Here is a 21,380-nt window from a genome sequence, read left to right as displayed (position 1 = left end):
CCAAATATACCAAATCAAAGCCCAAAATGCAAACAACTGGAGAAGTATCACAGAGTGAAAAAGAGTGAAATACCAGCCCCTAAACCATCACTATTTCAATATACACGTTTCACTAATACTTCTAAGACTTTTTTCACATTATTTTTATGGACTGTACAAGAAACAATGTGTGGTCCCTCCACCAGTCCTGCTGTAATAGTGACCCTGTTTCCAAGGCTATTTGGACATCAGCGACAATTATTTGAACACCACAGTGCTATTTTGCTAAGTGTTTGAGAGGAAAAGCATTCAAAATGTTATGCAACTTGACCCAAAGATGTTTCCCTGAATTTCTCTTCTTAAAGTCATTTACTTTTCTCTTCAAATCTAAACCAGATCTTGCCTACCAATTCCCTGCATCTACTGAGGTCTGCTACCTTGAAATCAATAGTTTGTCTTGCTCCCGTGCTAGATTTTCATCCTCCTGTTTTCCACAATGCAACTAGTACTGGCGAGGAGATATTGCTAATGCTTCCCCTTTCAGTATGCCTGGGGGGATCTGAAAACTGATCTGACACATGAGAAAATACCTGCTTGACAAAAGATAACGTCACATCCATACATATTGACCTCTTCACTATAATAAGCTGAAAACCCTACAGAAATATATTGCAGGGACTTGTTTGAGAGGGATGAGTTATTAGCCACCTCCACGGTACAGGCAGATGTCCCACAGTTCCGTACCTGGTCATTTCTTTGTTAGGAATAAGAAAAGGCTGCAGGGGGAAGCAACAGACTAAATGAGAAATATTGACCATGCAAACAGATGGAGGAGAAAGGGTATTGAGGGAGACAGCAAACAGAAAAAGATTAAGTGACGCCAGAAGCAATTGCTGTTGGGGAATATGGAGCAGGAAGAACGCCGATGATGCAGTGTGGATATTTGGGAGGAAGGAGTCAGGCTGTAGGACAGCACAGCGTGCCTGCAAAATCCAGGGGGGGAGCTCACAAACTCTGAGCACAAGAACTTAGACAAATAAGAACAACAAAGAAACATTAAATGTGAAGGATGTCGGTCAGCACAACGCAGAGCAAAGCTGCTGACGGACCCCCGCGGGGGACAAGAGGGAACCTCAGCAGCCTGGGGCTTCCTCCTCGGGGGCTCAGCTCCTGCTCTGCACTGAGAGCAGCAGGGAACGGGACGGAGCTCCTGAAGCTTTTAACTCCGAAGTTAGGGATAACACAGAAGGACTGCTACCCCAGGTCTGTTCAAGTTTCCTTTACAAGGCACCAGGTGCAAAGAAACATCGGGATCTGGTGAGCCCGGGGACGGAGGGAGAGACAAAAGGCAGAAGCAGGGAGCTGCACAAAGGAACATTTCTTCATCCCAGCCCTCTACTTCGCTTCCCTCTTCCAAAAGAGTACAAGAGTAACCTAAAAAAAGAGTTACCTTTTTTTTTTTTTTAGAAAAGCTCCCAGAAGCCATCTGTTCCTATAAAAACACTTACAAAGATGCTGCAGAAAGCCGCTCTTCACCCCCAGAGAACCCTTTAACCCCTGCGCTACACCACCCAGCAGAAACCTCCTCAGGCTTCACGCGAGGAGTTCAAAACCCCCGATTCTGCCCCAATTCGCCTCTTCCCGTGCCTCCACCCCCCCCTCCCCCTCCGGGCCGGGCCGCAGCCCCCCCGGCGCCCACCTCCCTCCAGCGCAGCTGCCTCAGGCTGATCTTCAGCGCCTCCAGCGACGTCTTGGCCTTGGAGCTGTCCACCGTGACGCGGGGCGGCCGCCGCCCGCCTCGGCCTCGGCCCCCGCCCGCCTCAGCTCCCCGCCGGCCCGAGGCCCGCCCGCGGCACGGCCCCGCTGCCTCCCGCTCCTCCTCCACCTCCTCTCTCCGGGAGGGCAGAGCCGGGGACCCCGGAGCCTCCACCGCCTCCCGGGCCGAGGCGCAGCCCCCCGGAGCGGCCCCGGTGCCGGTGCCGGTGCCGGTCCCGGCCGCCTCCATCCCTCCCCGCCGCCGCCTCAGCCCGGCCCCGGGCCCCGGCCCGCCCCCGCGCGTTGCCATGGCGACGCCGACGCCCGGGCGGGTGAGGCTGAGGACGGAGCGCGCGAGGGGCCAGCCGCCGGTGCGGTGACGTCACGACGCCGCCGCGGCCATGTTGGGAGCGGGCAGGGGGCCGCCCGCCCTTGCCGGGAAGGCCATTTCGGAAAGGGGCGGGGCGCGGCGGCCATGTTGGAAGCGGGCGGCCCAGCCCCTCAGCCGCCCCCTGTCAGCCCTGGGGCTGGGGGTGGACACATCCGTATCCGTGTCCCTGTCAGTGTGGGCAGGCGGTGCCCAAATCCCCTCACACCGAGACAAATCAGGGATTTTGTGCTGTGGGCTGCCTCTGGGCCTCGGCCCCAGTCCCTTGTCCTAGTCCTGTAACACCCAGCTTGCTGCCCTGGCCAGTGTGTGATTAAACAGTTTCTGTATCTGCCCTTAAATAGTGTCTGTGCCTACCCGAATTGTTTGTGCTGAAAGCCTCCTGCAGGAGCTGCTTGGGAGGTGTACGGCTGGCAGACCTGCACTGGGCCTGTTGCTCAGGGCCACGCTGCCGGAACGGCTCTGCAGCCCCAAATCCGCAGGGTTTGTACTCAAAACACCTCCCAGGGCTCCTGCACTCAGGGTGCGCTCGGTGCTACACTTCAGCTGAGCACTGTGCTTCTGGAGTCACTAAAGAGCAGTATCTGTACTTAAACACGCTCCTACACTGCTGGAGGGAATCAAAAGCACAGCAAGAAAACACAAAAACCATTTGTCTCTTATAGTGTCCATAGCTAACAATCTTACGTGCGGTTATATGAAGCCCCCACAATATTAATTTATGAGACGCGATGAATTTGAGGTCACACGAGTGACCTGCCCGGTGTCCCAAAGGACAGCAAAAATAGAGATGGGAAATGCCAAAAGCAGGACGGGCCGAGGAGGCTGCCTGGGGCCGGCTCGGGCAGGAGGTGGCGCTGCGCCCCCTGAAATGGGGCTGGAGGGGGGCAGAGACGGGAATCACCTGGATTGTGCGAAATTGCTGTCCTTAGACTCGTTTTCTCGGTCTGTAGAAGGGGCAGGACCGAAACAGGATGTCAGGGGGGAAAAATCACTTAAATGAAAGCAAAATTTAAATAAATGCAGCAGAATTTGGGACTTTCCGTTAGCTGTGAGTTAAAATAATAAGGTCACGTCAGGAAGATTAAGATCCCTAGTCGGGAACTCCAAGGACCAGGATGAGACATGCACATATCTTCTACCTGCTACACCAGGTTTAGAAACATCTGGATTAATGTCTCGCTCTCATCTCATGCTTCCTGGTATTTTACAGAAATCAAGGCACAGCGTGTCACTACCTGTCACTGGACATCTGGACCCTTTTCCACAAATTATCAGCAGTTTACAAAGAAGAAAGTTTGTTCACCCAGATTCTCTCTAATTTCAACAGCCAACTAGACCGTCACCTGCAAACAGTGCCTGCGTTTTTTCAGCACCTCACCTATCTTCTGCCATTCACCCTTGTAGGCGAAGACACTAATTAATTAATTATTTACAACATTGTGTCTTACAATGTGACGTGACCAGGAAAGTGAGATCACATAGCTCACTCTTGGTTGCTATTAAATGTGCATTTTTTTATAGCTGTGACAATTCATAACTGAAAAGTTGGGAGCATTTCACTGAGCCAACAGGAGCTCGGCGGGGCTATAACTTGAGCAACGATGTTCTCTTTGGGGATTGCCTTTTCTGCATGTTTCAAAAAACTGTGTAAGGGCGCATCCTGGCTGTCTCACCAACCACCACCAGATGGGAGCAACTGTTGGTGTCTGCCAACAGGAGTGTGATTTAAAGAGGTGACCTGACTCGGGCTGCCTCTGATTTTACTGCCAGGCCCCTGGATGAACACTTTTTAAAGCGTATTTTAGAGATTTATCATCAGCAATATCAGCAGTGCTGAAGAAAAGCCAGGGAAATAGTTAAGATGGGTCAAGGCACTATGAGACTTCAGAGCACGGGAAATCCCAAACTAAATGATTGCAAAGGAAAAATATTTGTGTATCTAATTATTACACATCCACATTTCTTATAGCCTAATAAGGTACTAGTGCTTTCTCTACCAGAGCAGCTGTAATACATCAGATACCTGGTTTGCAGTGTGTAGTATGGATAAAACCTTCATTTCATGTTGAGATAAATAGGGATGGTCTGCGGTGTACAGCATGAAGTCTGACTGTGCGTGATACTCGGGTACTGCAAGGTAGGGGAGTAAAGTATAGGTTGAGTAGTAATGAGCTAGCAAGGTAATTCAGAGGGAGAGTGTATCCTGCTGAAAATTGCAAGCTGGATCTACCAGCAAGAGGACTCTTCGTTCATTTGCAGGGATATTCTCACTGAAAGCCTAATTTTGAATATTACACTTTCCAAGTCAGTAAATTGAGCAGTATGGGCTTCTCACCATGACAATGTCGATCCAAGCACCTCTCAAACTGGAGATGAACCATACTGCCTACCTGTGGCATACCAAACTCATGAATCACACATGGGCGCACACTAAGCTTATGAGTTTAATAGGTCACAATGGTTTTCTTAAATGGTGAATTTGAGTTCTAGTAAGCTTTTTTGTTGTGAGTCTGGATCAAAATTTCTAGTGTTTCTCTAGCATTGTAAGAACAATAAATGTATTTCTTCTATACTTTTTTAAAAAAGACAGCCCAGGGAAGTAAAACACCGTGGCACATAATGTGTAAAACGAACATACAATCTTTTTAAAATATCATATAAAACTGGGCTCCTTCCAGTCACAAAGTAAGAATTACTTGCAGAAATACTCTGGCTAACTGTTTTGAAAAAGAATACATTCTTCAAGCTCCTGTATAAAAATAAGTTACTCGTTGAGAACTATCCATCCGTTTATGACGTTTATAGTTCCTTTTGCAATAATGGTGAATATCTTCTGACAATTGTACTTTCGCAAATCAACAGGAAAGCAATGTTTTATAAAATGAAATGTCAGAAGAAAACATATCTAGTAAACAGACTTGGAAAACATCAGTGTTGTTATTATGCTTCTCAGACTGGGTTTAAATTTGTTTACATCAACCTATGCTTCCAATATTTATGTTAGACCACTGCAGATTTGTGGTTGACCTACATATGCAAACAAAACATTTGCTGCATATTTGGGGACGGGGGATTTGCATGACAGAAGATGATGAAAATATGCATAATTATAGATGACATTTTTCATTCCCGAGTCCTGCTGCACCGAACTTTGGAACTGGCCATGCATGAAAGAGGCTTGCAATTCTAATGGGCAGATTTCCTGGCTATGCTACAAAGCTGAACCGTGAAGACCTTAAGCTTCTGTTTCTTCTTGAGAGACACAAATCTGCTATAATCATCTAACGAAGCAGACCCTGTACTTGCAGAGAACACATGACGCTGACTGAGGAGGACTGAAAGAACGACACTGGGGTAGCCTGTTCCACATGTCACTTTTGAGTTCACATCATATGGCACCCTCAGAGACTCACTGAAAGATTTTGCTTGTGATATTTTCCTTGTTTTCTTCAAATCCTTGATACGGCAGAGAGTAACATCACACAATTTCAGCTAACAGTACCTTGCCTCCATATTTCACCACACAGCACCATTTATAGGATGTGGTTGCTGCTTCCAGGCTTAACTGGTTAAACAAAGATTTTACTTTATCACCTAGTGATCACAGAGAGTTATCTGATGTAGGAGTAACTGCAGGACAAAATATGGTTCTGAATAACCTTTTTCTACCATTTCATCCACCTTTATTTTGATAATTTACTTATACAAAAAAGTTAAGCAGATATTCTGATTTGTTCCCAATGTTTATGTTAAACTGAAGGTCCAGACCAATTCATTTAAATGAAGGTTGGGCATCTGCATTGTTTGGAATAGAGTTCTCTACCTTCCTTTGCTTCCAGATCTTCTTTCCCACTAGAGGAGAGGGCAGCTTCTGAGAACAGAGGGAAAAACACATACATAACCCTCTGACCTCACAGTAGCTTTGTAAGACAACATTTCATGGCCTTGGAGAACTCCCGACATGCTGTTCCCCTTAAGTCTCTGTCTTAACTTTTGATCAGTGTTTTAAGATATCAAGAAAAGCCAACAAGCCTTGCTGTGTGGTAATGCTGTTTAATTTTGCTTCCCTTGAGTAAAGAAGTGACTGTGAAGGAAGTAGAACACATCTGAAATTTTAGAAATCCAAAAGCAACATACATTTTTTGCTTCCACTAGCAGAGCATGTTGTTCCTATAACAGCCTGTCCTCCCTTGCCTCCACATCAGCTCATCCTGCTCTGTAGAAGGAGGGGACAGAAGCTGGTTGTTAGCATTACGTACAGAAATAAGTCCGTTTGGTCTTAATCTATTAAATTTTACTGCAGTAACTGTTGATTCTCAGTAACTATAAATTGGGCATACTTTGCTTCATTCTGTCCCTTTATTAAATGTAAGCAGCATTTTTCTGTATTCAAGAGAATACACATCTGCTGAAGACTGGCAAGTGAATTCAGCTGCTTTATCTCACAAGGCTGTCCACTGGCACACTGAAAGTCTGCTACCATGAAAGTACATTGGAGATTTGCTGTAAAAATTGCAGCAGAACAAGTATTAATAATGCTAATAAAAATGACATGACAAAACCACATCCACTAAGATAGCAAACTTGTAGAGATCTCTCAGATCTTAGGAGCATGATATGGATGTGATTTCCCATAAAGGAGGTTTTATCGGCTGTTACTGGATGTTGGTGTGGTTGTTCTTGCTATGCCACATCTTATTTATCATTTAAAATCTTTGCAGTTCTGCAGAGCAGAAATAAGTGCTTAAAATGGTTAGCAGAAGGGAGGAAAATTTCTTGGCATCAAAACCAAGTCTCCTGTGGAAAGTGTGCAGCGTCTCTGCAACTTCCCTATCTGAGTTGTGGAAGTGGGTTTTGGAAGAAACCTGACAGCATCGGATGGGAGCAACAGCTACCTTCCATGCAAATCAACCGAAGAAACAGTTAAAGGACACGCTATAAATACCCACTACCTGATTTACATCTCATTCAAGGTCCCTTCAAATTAGGAAACTATAAACGAAGAGAGATTTCCATTTGGAGTGAATGTCGATGCAAAGATTGAAACGTGCATGTGTAAGAGAAAGAGAAGGAAAGAAACCTTGGTAGCTGTGCCTGAAAAAGAAAGCTGATACAAACCTGCTCTCCGCAAGAACACTTGAAGCTCTGAGCCAAGAAGCTGTCTTAGGTGCCTAACTCCCACCGTGTTCAGAGAAATGGGACTTTCTAAGTGTGCTTTGCACATCAAAGGAATAGCTAGCTCAGTACCTCCATCTGATGCAAACACCCACTATGACGTTTGGCTAACCGCTCACGTCAAGAAAGGGTAATGCTTGTAAGGATTTGTTTATACTAAATCTGTGATGATATATGGTGTAACAGTTTAATTCCACATATTTGCCCAGTTTTATTATCCAGAAGGATAGACAGCTTTTCTTACCTGCAGTGGAGTCAGAGAATTTTCTTTGCCCAACAAAGAAACAGAAAACTAATGGCTTTGTAAGTTCAGCAGCCTTCAGACTCAAATCTCAAACACAGATCCAAACCATTAACCTTAGAAGAGCTAAGCCCTATGAAGAGTTCATGGAAGTTAATGAACACGGAATATTAAACAACTCCATTCAATTGTGATATAACAGTCTGGCACTGCAAGCTTTATTAAATCACAATTGCCTTATTTTTTCCCAGGATTCCTGTGAAATGTTTCCGTCCCCCTACCCAAAGGATTTTATAATCTGCAGGATACTGGAGAGCATCAGAACTGAAATAAAAAGCCCATTCTTGTTATTTCATCCTGTCTACCAGATTAAAAGATTTGACTCTCCCAAGCAAAGTCCACATGCTCCCACTCACATGGGAACGCTCTTGTGTCAATGGGAGGGAAATGAGGAGGAGCTTTCAGCTGCTCAGTACCGTGACAGGTTCGTGCATGCCTCAGTTAAAATGCAGTATTGCAGAATCAATGTAGAGACTCGCTAGCAGTGCCTGTGTTAGGCTTTCTTCTCTTACTGGGTGAGCTTCACTGGCGTTAGCATCAAAGGAAGCACAAGCACAGGCTGTGCCCAGATGACTGAGTGGCATCTCCTACTCTTAGGGCTTAGGAGAACCAAGGACTGCACTTTGCTCCATTACTCCAAGGCCATTTCCACACAAAATCTAGGTTTTTCATTCTGGTCAACAGATATTTTTTTATATCAGTATTTCTACAAGATAAGTGCCATGGAAGATTCTAAGTAGGCAAAATCAACAGATAGCTAAACCAATGACTCTGCAAGTGAGATGTGTATCTAGGCTGATTTTGAGTTATGCTGAATGAAAGAGTGTGTGTGGATATTAAAAAGAAAGGAAATGTAACATTGAAACTTTGAAATTAAAAAAAAAAAAAAAAAAAAAAAAAGCCTGTCTGGAAACAGAAAAACAGCACAGACGCTGACCACAGAACTCATCCCAGCACTACGTCCACAGTGCCAGAATGAGCTGCTAATACCACAAAGTACTGGAACATGTAGGCTCAGAGTCAATGAACCAACATTAATTTCTTGGACTTTTTCTCGCTCTCTTAATTGTAAGTTTCTGGATTTTTGGCTCCTGTCCATCTCCCTTCTGACTTACAAGTCTCCAGAGATGCCAAGAAACTCAAGATGATTACTCTCATGAGCTGGAGACAGGGAATAGTGCACTGTCTGCCTGTGGCCAAAATTTTCTCTCCTGCTAACGTTAAAGCCACACAAAAGGTGGTGTCCGACAATGCCCAAGCATCCAGCTGGGTGGATATTTGTATGAAAGTTATAACTGGTTGCTCAGAAATTAATTCTGAGGAAGCCAAATGAAATCAGACGGAGCAAATATAAGCCCCATCCCCTTGGGTTCTACGCAGTTGACATTTCTGATCGTTCCTGTAAATGACAGAGTGCGGCTGTACTAACAGCTGGAAGCCAAGTCCTGGGTCCTGCCACCAAGCCGTGCTCGGCTCCGCACCCATCCGTACCTGTGCTGATGCCTGCTGAGAACCAGCTGCTCAGGCACGTCGGGCATCCCAGGGTGGCATCCGTGGGGCTCTCCTGCGTGCTGGCAGAGCTGCACCACGAGACAAAGCTGGGAAGGAAAGAGAAGCCTAAGAGCACAGCAAAAGCCCCAAATCCCAGCAGTGTATTGAGTCGGTCAGTGGGCATCAACCATGCAGGCTTCGAGCAGAGGGCACGTGTTAATTGCTAACGAAGCTACGTCACGTTAAAATGGGATGTGTGTAATTGTTGTAGCCTACTGTTTGCGCACAGAAGTTGCTGCGAGAGCCCAGCTCGTTCTGCACAAAGTCTTTTTCAGAATTTCCAACGAAGGGCGTGCAGCAGGTGCTGCCGAAATTATACAGCGTGACTTAAACTGTCAAAAAAAAAAAAAAGAAAAAAAAGAAAAAAAAAGGCAAACAATTCAACCAGGACGGGCCTGCATCCTTAACCCTCGGTCTCGCAGCACAGCTCCCAGCACCTGGGGACCGCAGTGTGGGGACCTGCGGGGCTTTTAGGCACAGGGGGCGCGGGGCAGCCCCCCCCGGGGGGCACAAACCCACCCCGACAAAACCTCCAAACCCCAAGCGGCTCCTTGCGGCCTCCCCTTCCCCGAGCCGCCCGGGGCTCGCCCCGTACCCTCTCGGGGGGCGCCTCCACAGCGGCTACGGCCGGGGCGGGCCCCCCACACCCCCCAACCACCCCGGGCCGGGTCCGGTGCCGGCGGCCGCCGCCCCCCGCATCACATGAGGCAACTTCGGGCCAATGGCGCCGCGGCGGGGGCCGGGGCCCCGCTGGGTGCCCGCGGACGCTCATTCAAAACGCGGCCGGGCTCGGGGCTCCTCCACCGCCGCCTCCTTCCCCTCCTTCCCCTCCTTCCCCTCCTCATGCCCCGGCCGCCGCCCGGAGCCGCCGCGCAGCCGGGGGGCGCCGCCACCACCTCCTCATCCTCCTCCTCCTCATCCTCCTCCAGCCGCGGGGCTCCGCGGCGCCGGGCGCCCCCCCCCCCCGCCATGTCCCCCCCTTCTCCTCCTCCTCCTCCTCCCGCCGCGGCCTGAGGCGCCCTCACCGCCCTCCCCGCCGCCGCCGCGATGCCGGTGAAGAACCGGTACAACCTGGTGGACGATGGCTGCGACTCCCGCGTCCCGCTGCACAACGAGGAGGCCTTCCAGCACGGCATCCACTTCCAGGCCAAGGTGAGCCGCGGCTCGGCACCGCTCCCCCCCTGCCGGAGCCCCCTCCCCACCCCAAGGGACACCCAAGGGACACCCGGAGGCTCCCCGGGGTCCCCCCCCCCCCCCGTGGTGCTGGGCCCCGTTACCGAGCAGCCCCGGGGGGGGGGGGGGTCGAGGCAGGGGTCTCGCCGTGCTCCCCCCACCCCCCGGAGCATCCCTGAGGTGCCCCCAGCTGGGTGCTGGGCCTGAGGGAAGATGCTGATGAACTATGGAAGCTTTCTGCTTAAAATCACAAACAGGTTCTTTTATTTCTCCCATTTTTTTTAAGCTGTTTTGGTGCTTACGAGCCTCCTGTGCTTCATTTACGTGCTGAGGACCCCCCCTGAGAGGGGCAGGCGCTGGCTGCACACATCCTGGCTCTGTCCCCTCGCTGTGCAGGGTCCTGCTCCTGCCACAACGAGGTGACAGCTCCCGATCCCTCAGAGAGCTGCAGGCTGCTACCTGCTGCTGGGGAACACCTCGTCCCTCACCCCCTTCCTCGTCCCACCTGAGCTGACCCCTGCTTGAGCAGCTAGACGTGGGAGGGCTCCGTTTAAACGCACGCAGTCGTGGGGTATCAAGGAAATAGGGATATCGTCAGAAACTTCATGCTGATCATGAAAGATGGTCTGGCACTGCACCACCGCCGAGTGAGCAACTCAGGGGAATTGGCATTCTGTGGGCAGCGCAGGGAATGGGTTTGTAATTCGCCTGGCAAGAGGAACTGCGTTTTGCTGGAGCAACTCTGGGGCTTTCTTCCCCTCTTTGCAGGTGGCCTAGCACAGATTAGAAATGGAATTCACGCCTGCTGTCTCCTGAGCTGGAAAGAAGGGGAATGTATTCAAATAAAGCTTTGGAACGTGGATTTTGTGCGGTCTGGTTTTCCTGCTAGAAGAGCTGCAAGATGTAAATGGGATGTGAGGATGAATCTGAACAGACAGTTGATCACAATTTAAAAACCTCTCTTCCTTGGGGAAGAAAAACAATTAATCTTTGTTTCTTTTTTTAAATTAACAGTTGCTACACCACAAACTGTGCCGAGAACAAAAATCCGTGTTTTTAAAAGATGTGAACAGGCTGTACCTTTAACTGAGTGCAATGGGCTTCGTAAGAGCGACAGCTTTAGGCACCCAGAGCTATTCAGAGAGCGGGTGGCTGCTGAAAGGCGTGTGGGTCTGAGATGGGGTGTGCATTACCTTAGTAACGTGCTGGCTCCGTTCTGTTCTCGCCTGCCTCTCCCAGTGAGGACACTGACTGTGGGCACACCACTCAGCTGCAGCTCAGCGTGACAAGGCTGCAGCAAGCAGCCAGGTGTCTTACACCAGGCGATCTCCCTGGCCACTCAGTCTCTAATCTCCGCATACCAAACCGTATTGCTTGCCCTGTAATCTTCGGGGACAAATGTCACAAGGTCAGAAACGGGAGCTGCATGTGGAAAGGTGGCTGCGTGCACAGGAGCACAGGCACCTCAGCTCTTCCAAAGCAGGGAGTTTGGGAGGATCTCGCGTGGCTCTGCTGTCACCAGTTCTCTTCCTGCCCCACCTGGGAATTCACCTTTGGCAGAGTGGCCTGTTCCTGTGCAGCTCTGCACAGACAAAAGCCCATTGGGAGTAGCCATGACCACACTGGCGGCCACCTCAGAGAACAAGATGCTTGCAAACAAACAGGCACAGCCCTTGAGAGACACTGACATGCCCTTGCAGTGAGGGCAGAGGGAAATCCTGGCTCCTCTCTCCCTTCCCTGCTGCCCTCCAGCTCTCTGTCTGGAGTGGTTTGGCTCTCCTGCGGTTTACCAAAGGACACGCCTGAAGTTGCTGCTCTCAAAAATGCCATTTTGCAAAGGCATTTACAGAAACATCAGAAAGAACAGATGACCTTTCAGATTGCTTGCGGTATTTATTTCAAGGCAGATAAAAGACCAGTAAATACCGAGCCAGGAGAACTCATCTCTGAAAAGCTCCATTATGCAAAAGTTTTCAGGATAAAACCCCTTGCAAGCTGCAAGTGTTATAGCAGAGAAATTAGCACTGAACTGTGTCAGTAACAGTGACAGCTCTGCAGCTGCTCTCAAGGAACTATTTGGTCTCTGTTCATAGCTGTTATCACATTAAGTGTTTGCAGGGTTCTCCTGACTAGGTGCCTCCTTTTTCCTCCCCCTGTCACAGGGGAACAAACTCCAAAAAAAAACAACAACTTGGAGCCAAACACGACTCATGAACCAAGCGCTCAAGATGGGGACTAAGCTTTGTCACCTGCCCTCTGTCCTGACAGACCCCCCTGGGAAAACGCCAGTGCCAAGCTCCTTGCTCAAGCCCCTGCTGTCGGACGCGGACACTTCTCCCCGCACCACTCACCCTCGTGCTCAGGCAGCATCTCCCTGCCCTCTCCAGCACGCCCTGGACAAGTGAAGCCTCTCCTCAGCACAGCACGAGAGAACAGGCTGCCAGCTCGCAGAGAGCTGTAGGTTGGGGGCCTGGCAGCCACCCCCTGCCTCACCTTTCAGCCCCAGAGCAAGGGGTGCTGCTGCCCTGCTAGGACTCGATGCTCAGGCACAAATCCTGGGTGCCACGGGAAGCTGCTGTGGCATCGGTGTGGGCTCACCCAGCAGCTTGGTTGGGATTGCAGCTCCCGTAAGCTTAGTTAGGAGCAGCTGGTACAGGACACAGCTTGGAGCGTGTTTATGGGACTGCAGACAGGTGAACACGTCCAGCCAAGCAGCAGCAGTGTCCAGGGGGAAGATGGTCCCGACTGAGAAGCTAGCCCAGACCTGTGAGCCCGTTCCAGCAGGGCTGGTTACCGCACATCCTGGTAACCCTCATGTGCTTTTAGCTCCGAGTCCTTTAAAAGATGTGGAGAGGAACAACAAAGGGTGGATGATCCCATTTTCAGACCCACGGGACTGTGATTTGAGTCATGCAGATGTTGCTGTGCAAAGCACGGGCAAAGGCACAGCCAGAACCTGAATCCGGTCAGACTCACACCCAAAGTTAGGAGTTAACATCTCCCTGCCTTCGAGAACACTATCCACAACGCACATCCCTACCATGCCCTGGATTAAGAGTATCTAACTATGCAGGGACTGACTTGATGAGAGATGCTGTTTGTTCTGAAGATGCCTACACCATTAACTTGTGCATTGCTTCATGAACTTTCTCACTGTTCTGTCTTTCAGTACATCGGTAGCTTGGATGTGCCCAGGCCCAGCAGTCGCGTGGAGATTGTGGCAGCCATGAGAAGGATTCGGGTAAGTCCAAAAGAGCTGAGTCTCGGGTGAAATAAAAGGTTACCTTCACTGGAGTGACGTGGTTGCAGTGCGCTGTTCTGCGTTTTCCTCCATCTCCCCCTTCCTATCTGGAGCTCAAATCTCAATCAGGATTGTAACTCACTTCTCTAGAAACTCCCAAGGCACGTTAGGATAGACCTGTCCCCCTGTTCTTTGCAGAATGATCAGTTAGGAGAGCTCAGACATAAAACCCTAGCCTCTGCCGAGGAGGTATGGAGATTCTCCTTGAACCTAAGAGATTTATTTAGCCTGTTTTTTTTTTTGTACAAAAAGCAAAATGAACACAATCTGCTTCACAAAAGCACTCAAATTCACTGACAGTTCTAGGTACATTATGTTATTATATGCTGAAGTATCAGTGACCTGGCAGATGTTATGGATGTAAATCCCATTAGACAAGACTTTGTGGATTCTGCTGCTCACAGAATAACTTGCTGTTTTTTCCCTGTCCTCCAATACAGTTTCACAGTTCCTGTTTCTCATCATCACGTCTGCACTCTTCCTGTAGCCCTTTACTTTTCAGAACAGCCTGTGAATGGTCACCAGATTCAGCACTGATAAGCTTTGTGGCTAGGTTACATCTGCTTCATGTTCAAGTGCACCTACCCCAGAAGGCAGTGCAGCCGTTGTGCCTTGTATTGTGCGGGTCTTAACTCTGAGGTTACAGAATCACAGAATTTCTAGGTTGGAAGAGACCTCAAGGTCATCGAGTCCAACCTCCAACCTAACACTAACAGCCCTCCACTAAACCATATCCCTAAGCTCTACATCTAAGCGTCTTTTGAAGACTTCCAGGGATGGTGACTCCACCACTTCCCTGGGCAGCCTGTTCCAATGCCTCACAACCCTTTCTGTAAAGAAGTTCTTCCTAACATCTAACCTAAAACTCCCCTGGCTCAACTTAAGCCCATTCCCCCTCGTCCTGTCACCAGGCACGTGGGAGAACAGACCAACCCCCACCTCGCTACAGCCTCCCTTGAGGTACCTAAAAAGAGCGATAAGGTCACCCCTGAGCCTCCTCTTCTCCAGGCTGAACAAGCCCAGCTCCCTCAGCCGCTCCTCGTAGGACTTGTTCTCCAGGCCCCTCACCAGCTTCGTCGCCCTTCTCTGCACCCGCTCAAGCACCTCGATGTCCTTCTTGTAGCGAGGGGCCCAAAACTGAACACAGTACTCGAGGTGCGGCCTCACCAGAGCTGAGTACAGGGGGACGATCACCTCCCTGAGGTTGTTCCTTTGGCTCACATCAGCTGAAGCAGGTTTGAGAATCTTCCATTTAGAGCTTTGAAGGGATTATCCTATTCTCCACCCTTCCCCCCGCAGTGTTTAACCATCTATTTTTCATTTAGAGTACTGCTTTTTAAACTTAGCCTGCGACTGACTGGTGGCTGATGTATTCATCTCCAGCCGGGCTCAGAAATGACATTCTGTGCCTGCTCAGGCTCTTAGCACAGCTCCTGCTCAGAACACGGTGCAGTCACAATCTAAATTGCCCGGTTATTTATGGAGCAGGTGAACACCAACAGGAAGCAAAGGTGCGGAGTACTGGGCCAGTTCAGATACTGGTGCAGCTATTAATGCTCTGAATCGATTTTTTGGCATTTTGACAATGCACAGCAAAAGCGGCTTCTTATAATCTTTGAGCAGGTGACACCCTTGCAAGAAAAAGGTAATATTTTAAACCCAGTTTCCAGAAAGTGTTACGTTCTGTTTTCACACCTGCTATTGCCCCAGTGGCACCGTGTCTAGCTCTCAGTCGTGGCAATGCCATAACACGGTCAGGTGCTACGTGAGGCATGTAACAAACCACTCTGCATTTCTGGATGCCACCAATTAATCCGATCGCACGATATTTTTAAAGTGGGCACCCTGTATTCTATACTGGATTTTTAATCTTGGGAGCCCTTTCCAAAAAGGGAGGGCTTCCCTTTTCATGCGCGTATTGTACAGCAGGATCTCATTCAGACGCTTCCTGGCTGCTGAGCGGAAGATGCTCCTCTATTGAAGATAGTTAATTGGCACTGATCCTTAATTAGAGCATAAAGAATGAACTGGGAGGTCTTTGAAGAGCATTCTAGTGCATGGAGTACACAACCTAGGAACTGAGGGAAGATGGGGGTTATTTATGTAGCATTCATTTGCATGCAGCGGCCTTGTCTATACTAGAGTCTTTTCCCATGGGCTCTCGGCAGAACCAGTTACAACTGGGAGGAAACACTGGGAGAAGCTATTGGGGGAAACCAGTATTTTGCTACCACCTTATTGTGAGCGGTAGCGCCTGTTTGCGCTGCGAGAGCGAGCAGGGTCCTGCGGCCCTGCCAGGCCTTGGCGAGGGCACGTTCTGCTGCAGCTTTCATCCTTTGTGCGCCCCAGTGTTCAGCTGGAATTCTCTGCTGGAGCGGAAGAGAAGAGACGCGCACGGTACAAGCCCCAGCACAGCATTGCTGGTGCTGCCCTGCGACACCACGGGAGGAGGCAGCACTGGGGCAGGCAGGGCTGGGAGCCAGCTGAGCACGGGGGCAGCCCCTGGCACAGCCCGGCTGTTATTTGTGGCTTCTGCTACTCCGAGAGGGGAGCAGGGAGGAGGGTGAGGAGTTAGAGTGCCTCTCTTTAGGGAGTCACCACCAAACTCCACAGAGCTGGTTACTCTAGTTACTCATTAGTAAACTAACACAAGCTCTGAAACTGCCTTCCGACTCCTAGGCCTGATTCTGGTCTCCACTCTGTGATTAAAAGCACTTGCCCCAGGGAAAAAACAAGAGCTACCTCACGCTGAAAGTTGTCTGTACAGTGTGGGAAGAGAGAGACGGTGGTAAGAGAAGCAGCAACTGGAGTTGCTAAGTCTACTCCTTGGCACCTTGCTGGCCTGTGTTTTGTACCGGGCTCTTTTGCCAGTTGCATATGAATTATGCCAGGGAGCCTAGGAGGAGTTCAGTGGCATTCTCCCCACATCAGCAGAGCTGTCTGCTTGCAGAGTTCAGGACATGCAGCGTGCTGTGGGACGCTACTCCCAGAGAGCCTCAAATGACAAGCTTTAGGAGTAGCCTGCTGCAATCCTGATCTGTTCTTTTGCAGAAGGGATTTGAGATGCACTCTCATAGTAAAGCTTAAATCCGTATTTCTTACTGAATGGATGCTTGTGGATTGCTAGCAATACTCCATTAGTCACAGATTAGATTCCCATTTCATAACAGGCTGGAAAACCTTGTCTCGTCATGTTCTGTGCTTCCACTGAAGGGAATGCAAATGCAAGAGGTAGAACAGGGAAGTTGCTGTTCTTCGCTCCCCATTATGCAGAGCTAGACAACTTTAAGTTTGCTAATCCTCCCCGTGGCTTATTAGCTGCATACAGCTGCCATGTTATTATATGATTCTTTGAGTTCAAACTAATCCCTCTACCTCCTCCAAGACCTGGCAGGGGACGTGATGAAATTGGTTTGCTACTTGAATGAGCGCACTGTGCTCTGACAGGCACAGCAAGTTCCAGGTGCTGGTGAGGAGAGTCCAGCTCCCTGCGAGCACCCCGTGCTGCCAGGCACCCCACCGGCTGCTGCCCGAGGCCGTGCAGCTCCGGGTGTCTGGCAGCACCCACTCGGCTCCTGCCCTCAGAGTCAGCACGCCAGCGCTGGCTTTCTGCTCGAGTGGATTCACCTGCAGATACTGAGCCTGCTCATCACTCTAGGAATTTATCTACAACACAAGAATTTTCTTCCTACAGCAGTCAAGTGGCAGCTAATATGACAAAGTGAAGTCCTTCCCAAGGGCCCAAATAGCACCGTGATTCAGTGGGGTCACCCTCTCCCTAGACACGCTACTCCTGGCTGCCTTTTAGAGGACAATTAAACAGACAAGTCCTCCCTTTAGCCAGGTGAAGGCTCTCACTGGTTAGGAGGAGATGTTGTTGAGCCCAGGCAACAACAAAACTACACCAGCAGCAGGAAGGCTTTGCTGGCAATGCCTGTGGGTATGGCCCTGGGGGTACAGACGAGCTCTGTAAAACACAAAACATTTCTAAAGATCCTGAAGTTGCTTGGGAAATCTTGCCCTGGGAGACCAGGGAATAGATGGCTTGATGTGGAAGGTTAACATTGCAGCATCCCCTGCATCCTTTCCCCAGCTTCCAGAGCTAAAACTGACCAGAGGGAAGTCAGCTGTGACCTGCCTGGAGCAGCGCTACCCTCAGTGAGCCCTGCAGACAGCCCGGCAGCCCTGGTGAAGTGCTGCTATTTTGAGAGGCGAGTTTCCAAGGACACTGTAGGAACAGTGCCCAAGCCCGTCACCCCTTCAGACAACCTTCTGCCAGCAGTTCCCCAAGTCGCTCCATTTAATTACCTTTAAGGCAGAGAATCAGGCTCTCTGGAATTCGCACTTACTATGGAGCCTGGATGTTTCAGGCCTGTTTGGGACCTGAGCAGGTATTAACACTCGGAAAGCAGCCAGATGTTGGATTGCTAGCTCACTTTAATCATTTCATTAGGGGACTGGCTACTGGTGCTGGGCCCATCCAAGCACCAGGACGAACTAACAGGAGGGAGGCATCTCCAGACTAACATGTTTCTGCTGTTAACCTCCATATTTCTTAGACTTAATTTAACTGAGAAGGCTTTTCTCCAGAGATTAGTGTGCAACAAAAGCAGAGACATTTATAAATCTTGACACAGGACACATCAGAAATGCTGAGTTCTCCTTGGCGTGAGAACCAGCTTCTCACTCCAGCCTCCCCCTTATCCTGATAGTTTTTTTTTTGTTTTGTTTTTTTGCTGCATTCATGTTGTTAAGCAGAGGCTCAGCGAATTGCAGTTTCAGTGTAGTATTCTAGTGAGGAAGTTCAATCCAGCCACACAATAAATCATATTGACTGCCAAACATCAACTGGTAGTGTTGAAGTGTGACATGACATCAGTTTAAATCCAGATGAGAGGAAGTCAGAGTCCCTCAGTGCACCCTGGTGAAGCAGAGGAGGCAGGGACAGCTCTGCACAACCTGCCTCTGCTGCAGCCCTGCAGCTCCCACCTGATGGCTGGGCAGGCTTCGTAGGGCAGCCTACGCTGAGAGCCGTGCCGGGCTGTAAGTGGCAAGGGCTCAGGAGCAAACCTGGGTGTCATTTGTCTGCTTGTGCTACAGGAGAGGAACCAGGCAGACAGATGGCGGAGGGCAGGGTGGCTGCCTTCAGTCATTTCAGTTTAATTTATCACTGTGTGGTGGGACTCCAGAAATAGAGATGTTTAACAGACTTGACAATGAGATTCTTCTAGAACACAGTTCCCCCAGTTTTCCTAGGCAGACACCCTTCCTACTACAGGAGAGAAGTTTGCCAAGATTATTGCTGCATAGATTTCTCTGAAAGGTTCTGCCTATCAGCCCTTCTTTACTCACTATGCACGGAGCTAAGCTTTCCTACCAGTTTTGCATTAAGCTGAGCTGGAGCTGCATTCAGTGCTTTAAAAAAAGGAAAAAAAAAAAGCTGAACTCGTAGCTTGTGGGTTTCTCTGTTAGTTTTTGCAGCCTCTCCCACTTTAATGAAGTGGTTGGGTCTGCTGCAGCTGAAGGACAGGCTCAAGCGTGGAAGTTCCCCTGTGCAGCGATGGAGCACTTGCCCTGGTATGGACCTCTGTAGCTGCATGCCAGGCTCTGTTGGTTTTGGATGGGAGTTTGTTCTGCTGCAGTTCCTGGAGGGCTTTTCCTTTCAGCCTCTTTGGAAGAACATCCAAGCACTCAGCTAATGACAGCCCTGAGCTGTGAAAGAAAACTATGCCAATGTCTTAAAATATTTCAGCAGTCCTCAAACTGCTGGTGTGGACCTTTAATTCTCAGGATGCCACGCACCTTCCTTTCATTTACGGGATGGTACAGAAGAAACAGGTGACAGTTCTTACATGGTTAGGGTATGAAAACACCAGCATCTCACGTGTTTGCTCCAAACTGCTAGCACAGCCTGAGCCAGCTAAGGACACCGCTGATAGTACAGTGTGGGGAATATGTTCCACGTCTGGGTGGGCAGCCAAGTCCCTTTTACTAGATGCCGTAAGAGAGCTGGCAGGAGAGGAGGGCCACCTCAGTTCACCCGAGGCCTTTACATAAATATTGTCATCACATAGTGGCATTCACTGATGAACAGCACTGTAGAAGATGGTCCCATGCTGTGAGCATGGGTCCAATCCACATTTATATTGACAAGCATACAGGCAGGTGTTAGGCCTTACAGAAAGAGGAGAGGAGTACTTCAGATAAACAAGTTTCCTAAGCCTGTACATTTCTCTTCCTCCCCTGTACAAAAAGGACAATATATGCTACCCCAAAGCATGCTCCAAAAGAGCAGATCTTTTTCTAGGATGCCTTCCCTTCTCCAGAGAACCTCGCAGGGACTGCATACACATTAGATCAAGCCTCTAGCCTGCAGAGCTCAGTGGTTGTAGGTGTCCTAGTCTATGTGAGCATGTTCAAACTTGCTCTCATACCTTTCGCAGAAAGTCTGCAGTCAGTTTTGGCAGTTCTGCACAGCAGAGGCAGTACATGATCAGGCTACAGCCAGTCCTCAGCAGAGGCTGCAAGCCTACCCCAAAAATTTAACTGGAGAACTGACACTGGAGACTTCACTTGGAGAGAGATTTACAAGAGATCATGGCAAGCGTTTGTCCTCTGCCTACTCTCTGGATCTTTCTGTACTTCCATATCCCTGTCCAGCAGCCCGCACACCTTTGCCTGCATTGCCACCTGTTACCTGCTTTAATTAGGGGGGTACCATTCGACACAAGAAGGCGATACACAGAGAACAGTCTCAGCCAAGCAAGTTAAGAAAGCTGGGAACAGCACAAGGGCATCGAGAGCAGATGCCAAGCAAGGCATCCTCACCACGTGGCTCTCCTCCCTGGGGAACACAGCAGGGCCATCCCATTACCCACAGGAGGGCTCAGCCCCGGGGTCATTCCAGGTACTCCCAGGGTCCCATCCCCAACAGGCATCTGATGCAATTTAAGGTTTCTATCACACAAGATTAAGCTAATTGGTTTTACCTTTCTAGGCCCTGGCAAAATAGAGCAAGTGTTTTCAGGATGGTAATTAAGCGTTAATTGCAGCTAAGTTTAGCCCTAATGCTTCATTAGTTTGTTTTCCTCTATCTGTTACAGCTGAAGCAGAGTCTCCTGTGTGGGGATCAGGGGGGGCTTCCAGGGAGCCCCACTCCAAGGCACCCACCGAGCCACCCCTGTGCCTTACAGCAGGAGGAGAGCTGTGGAGGCACTGGGATTGGGAAGCCCTAATCCCCATCCCAGCTGTGCAGGCACTGGTACACCCAGACACACGTGCTAGCCTGCTTTTGTGGCACAGAGGATTTGGCATCCCTTCCTAGGGCTCCTTCACCAGAGCCATCGCCACCACAGCGGGCTGTTGGCCCACACCAGAGGAGGGCTCAACACACACCCAGCTGGCACTGGAGCTGCTGATAGCAGCACCCTGCTCTGCTAAGAACCATTTTACTGTTCACCACCTGCACTGGGCTCCCCAGCACCCGTGCTGGTCTCTCAGCAGATAACAGACCCGAGGGACGTGCCCCAAGAAGGCGACGGCCGCATCGCAGGCCTTACCTTCACACAGCAAGGGCGCTGTAGAGGGTCAGCAGTAGGGCCTCTACCAGGGCAGAGCTGCATCTCCTCACCTGGCCCCTGCCTTGTCTCCACTGAGGTCTCCTGAGCCCTGGGCAGACCTTTATAGGCTCCTGGGCCCAGCATGCCCTTAGGGGCCCAGCACCTCCCCTGCCATGGGGGCACCGGGGCCTTGGA

General features: G+C 49.8%; 2 protein-coding genes and 1 long non-coding RNA gene across 5 annotated transcripts in view; 1 reads left to right on the top strand and 2 right to left on the bottom strand.

Annotated features, from left to right (window-relative positions):
• The window catches only part of TTLL11 (tubulin tyrosine ligase like 11), a 59,134-nt gene extending 57,139 nt beyond the window's left edge, over positions 1–1,995 (bottom strand). The window contains exon 1 of the mRNA XM_084493809.1: positions 1,679–1,995. Coding sequence (XP_084349935.1) covers positions 1,679–1,984 — 306 coding nt within the window. The 5' untranslated portion in view covers positions 1,985–1,995. The remainder of the gene's footprint in view (positions 1–1,678) is intronic.
• A 2,915-nt stretch (positions 1,996–4,910) lies between these two features.
• Positions 4,911–9,841, bottom strand: LOC311421651. Its single transcript, XR_014684942.1, has 4 exons — positions 9,748–9,841; positions 9,369–9,484; positions 9,093–9,199; positions 4,911–5,996 (listed from the first exon to the last, which is right to left on the bottom strand). It is a non-coding gene; the product is annotated as an uncharacterized lncRNA (long non-coding RNA).
• Positions 9,842–9,976: 135 nt separating this feature from the next.
• Positions 9,977–21,380, top strand: part of LOC311421650 (carboxyl-terminal PDZ ligand of neuronal nitric oxide synthase protein-like) — a 31,476-nt gene continuing 20,072 nt past the window's right edge. The window contains exons 1-3 of one of the 3 annotated variants that reach the window (XM_084493793.1): positions 10,172–10,304; positions 11,094–13,130; positions 13,495–13,566. In XM_084493793.1, coding sequence (XP_084349919.1) covers positions 13,552–13,566 — 15 coding nt within the window. In that variant the 5' untranslated portion in view covers positions 10,172–10,304; positions 11,094–13,130; positions 13,495–13,551. Of the gene's footprint in view, positions 10,305–10,611; positions 13,131–13,494; positions 13,567–21,380 lie in introns of all 3 variants that reach the window. The other 2 variants (XM_084493792.1, XM_084493791.1) reach the window with 2 other exon arrangements.

This window comes from Aythya ferina, assembly GCF_964211825.1.
Source record: "Aythya ferina genome assembly, chromosome: 20".
Lineage (NCBI taxonomy): Eukaryota > Metazoa > Chordata > Aves > Anseriformes > Anatidae > Aythya > Aythya ferina.
The sequence above is the reverse complement of the archived record's forward strand: the minus strand, read 5'-3'. Positions and strand labels throughout refer to the sequence as shown.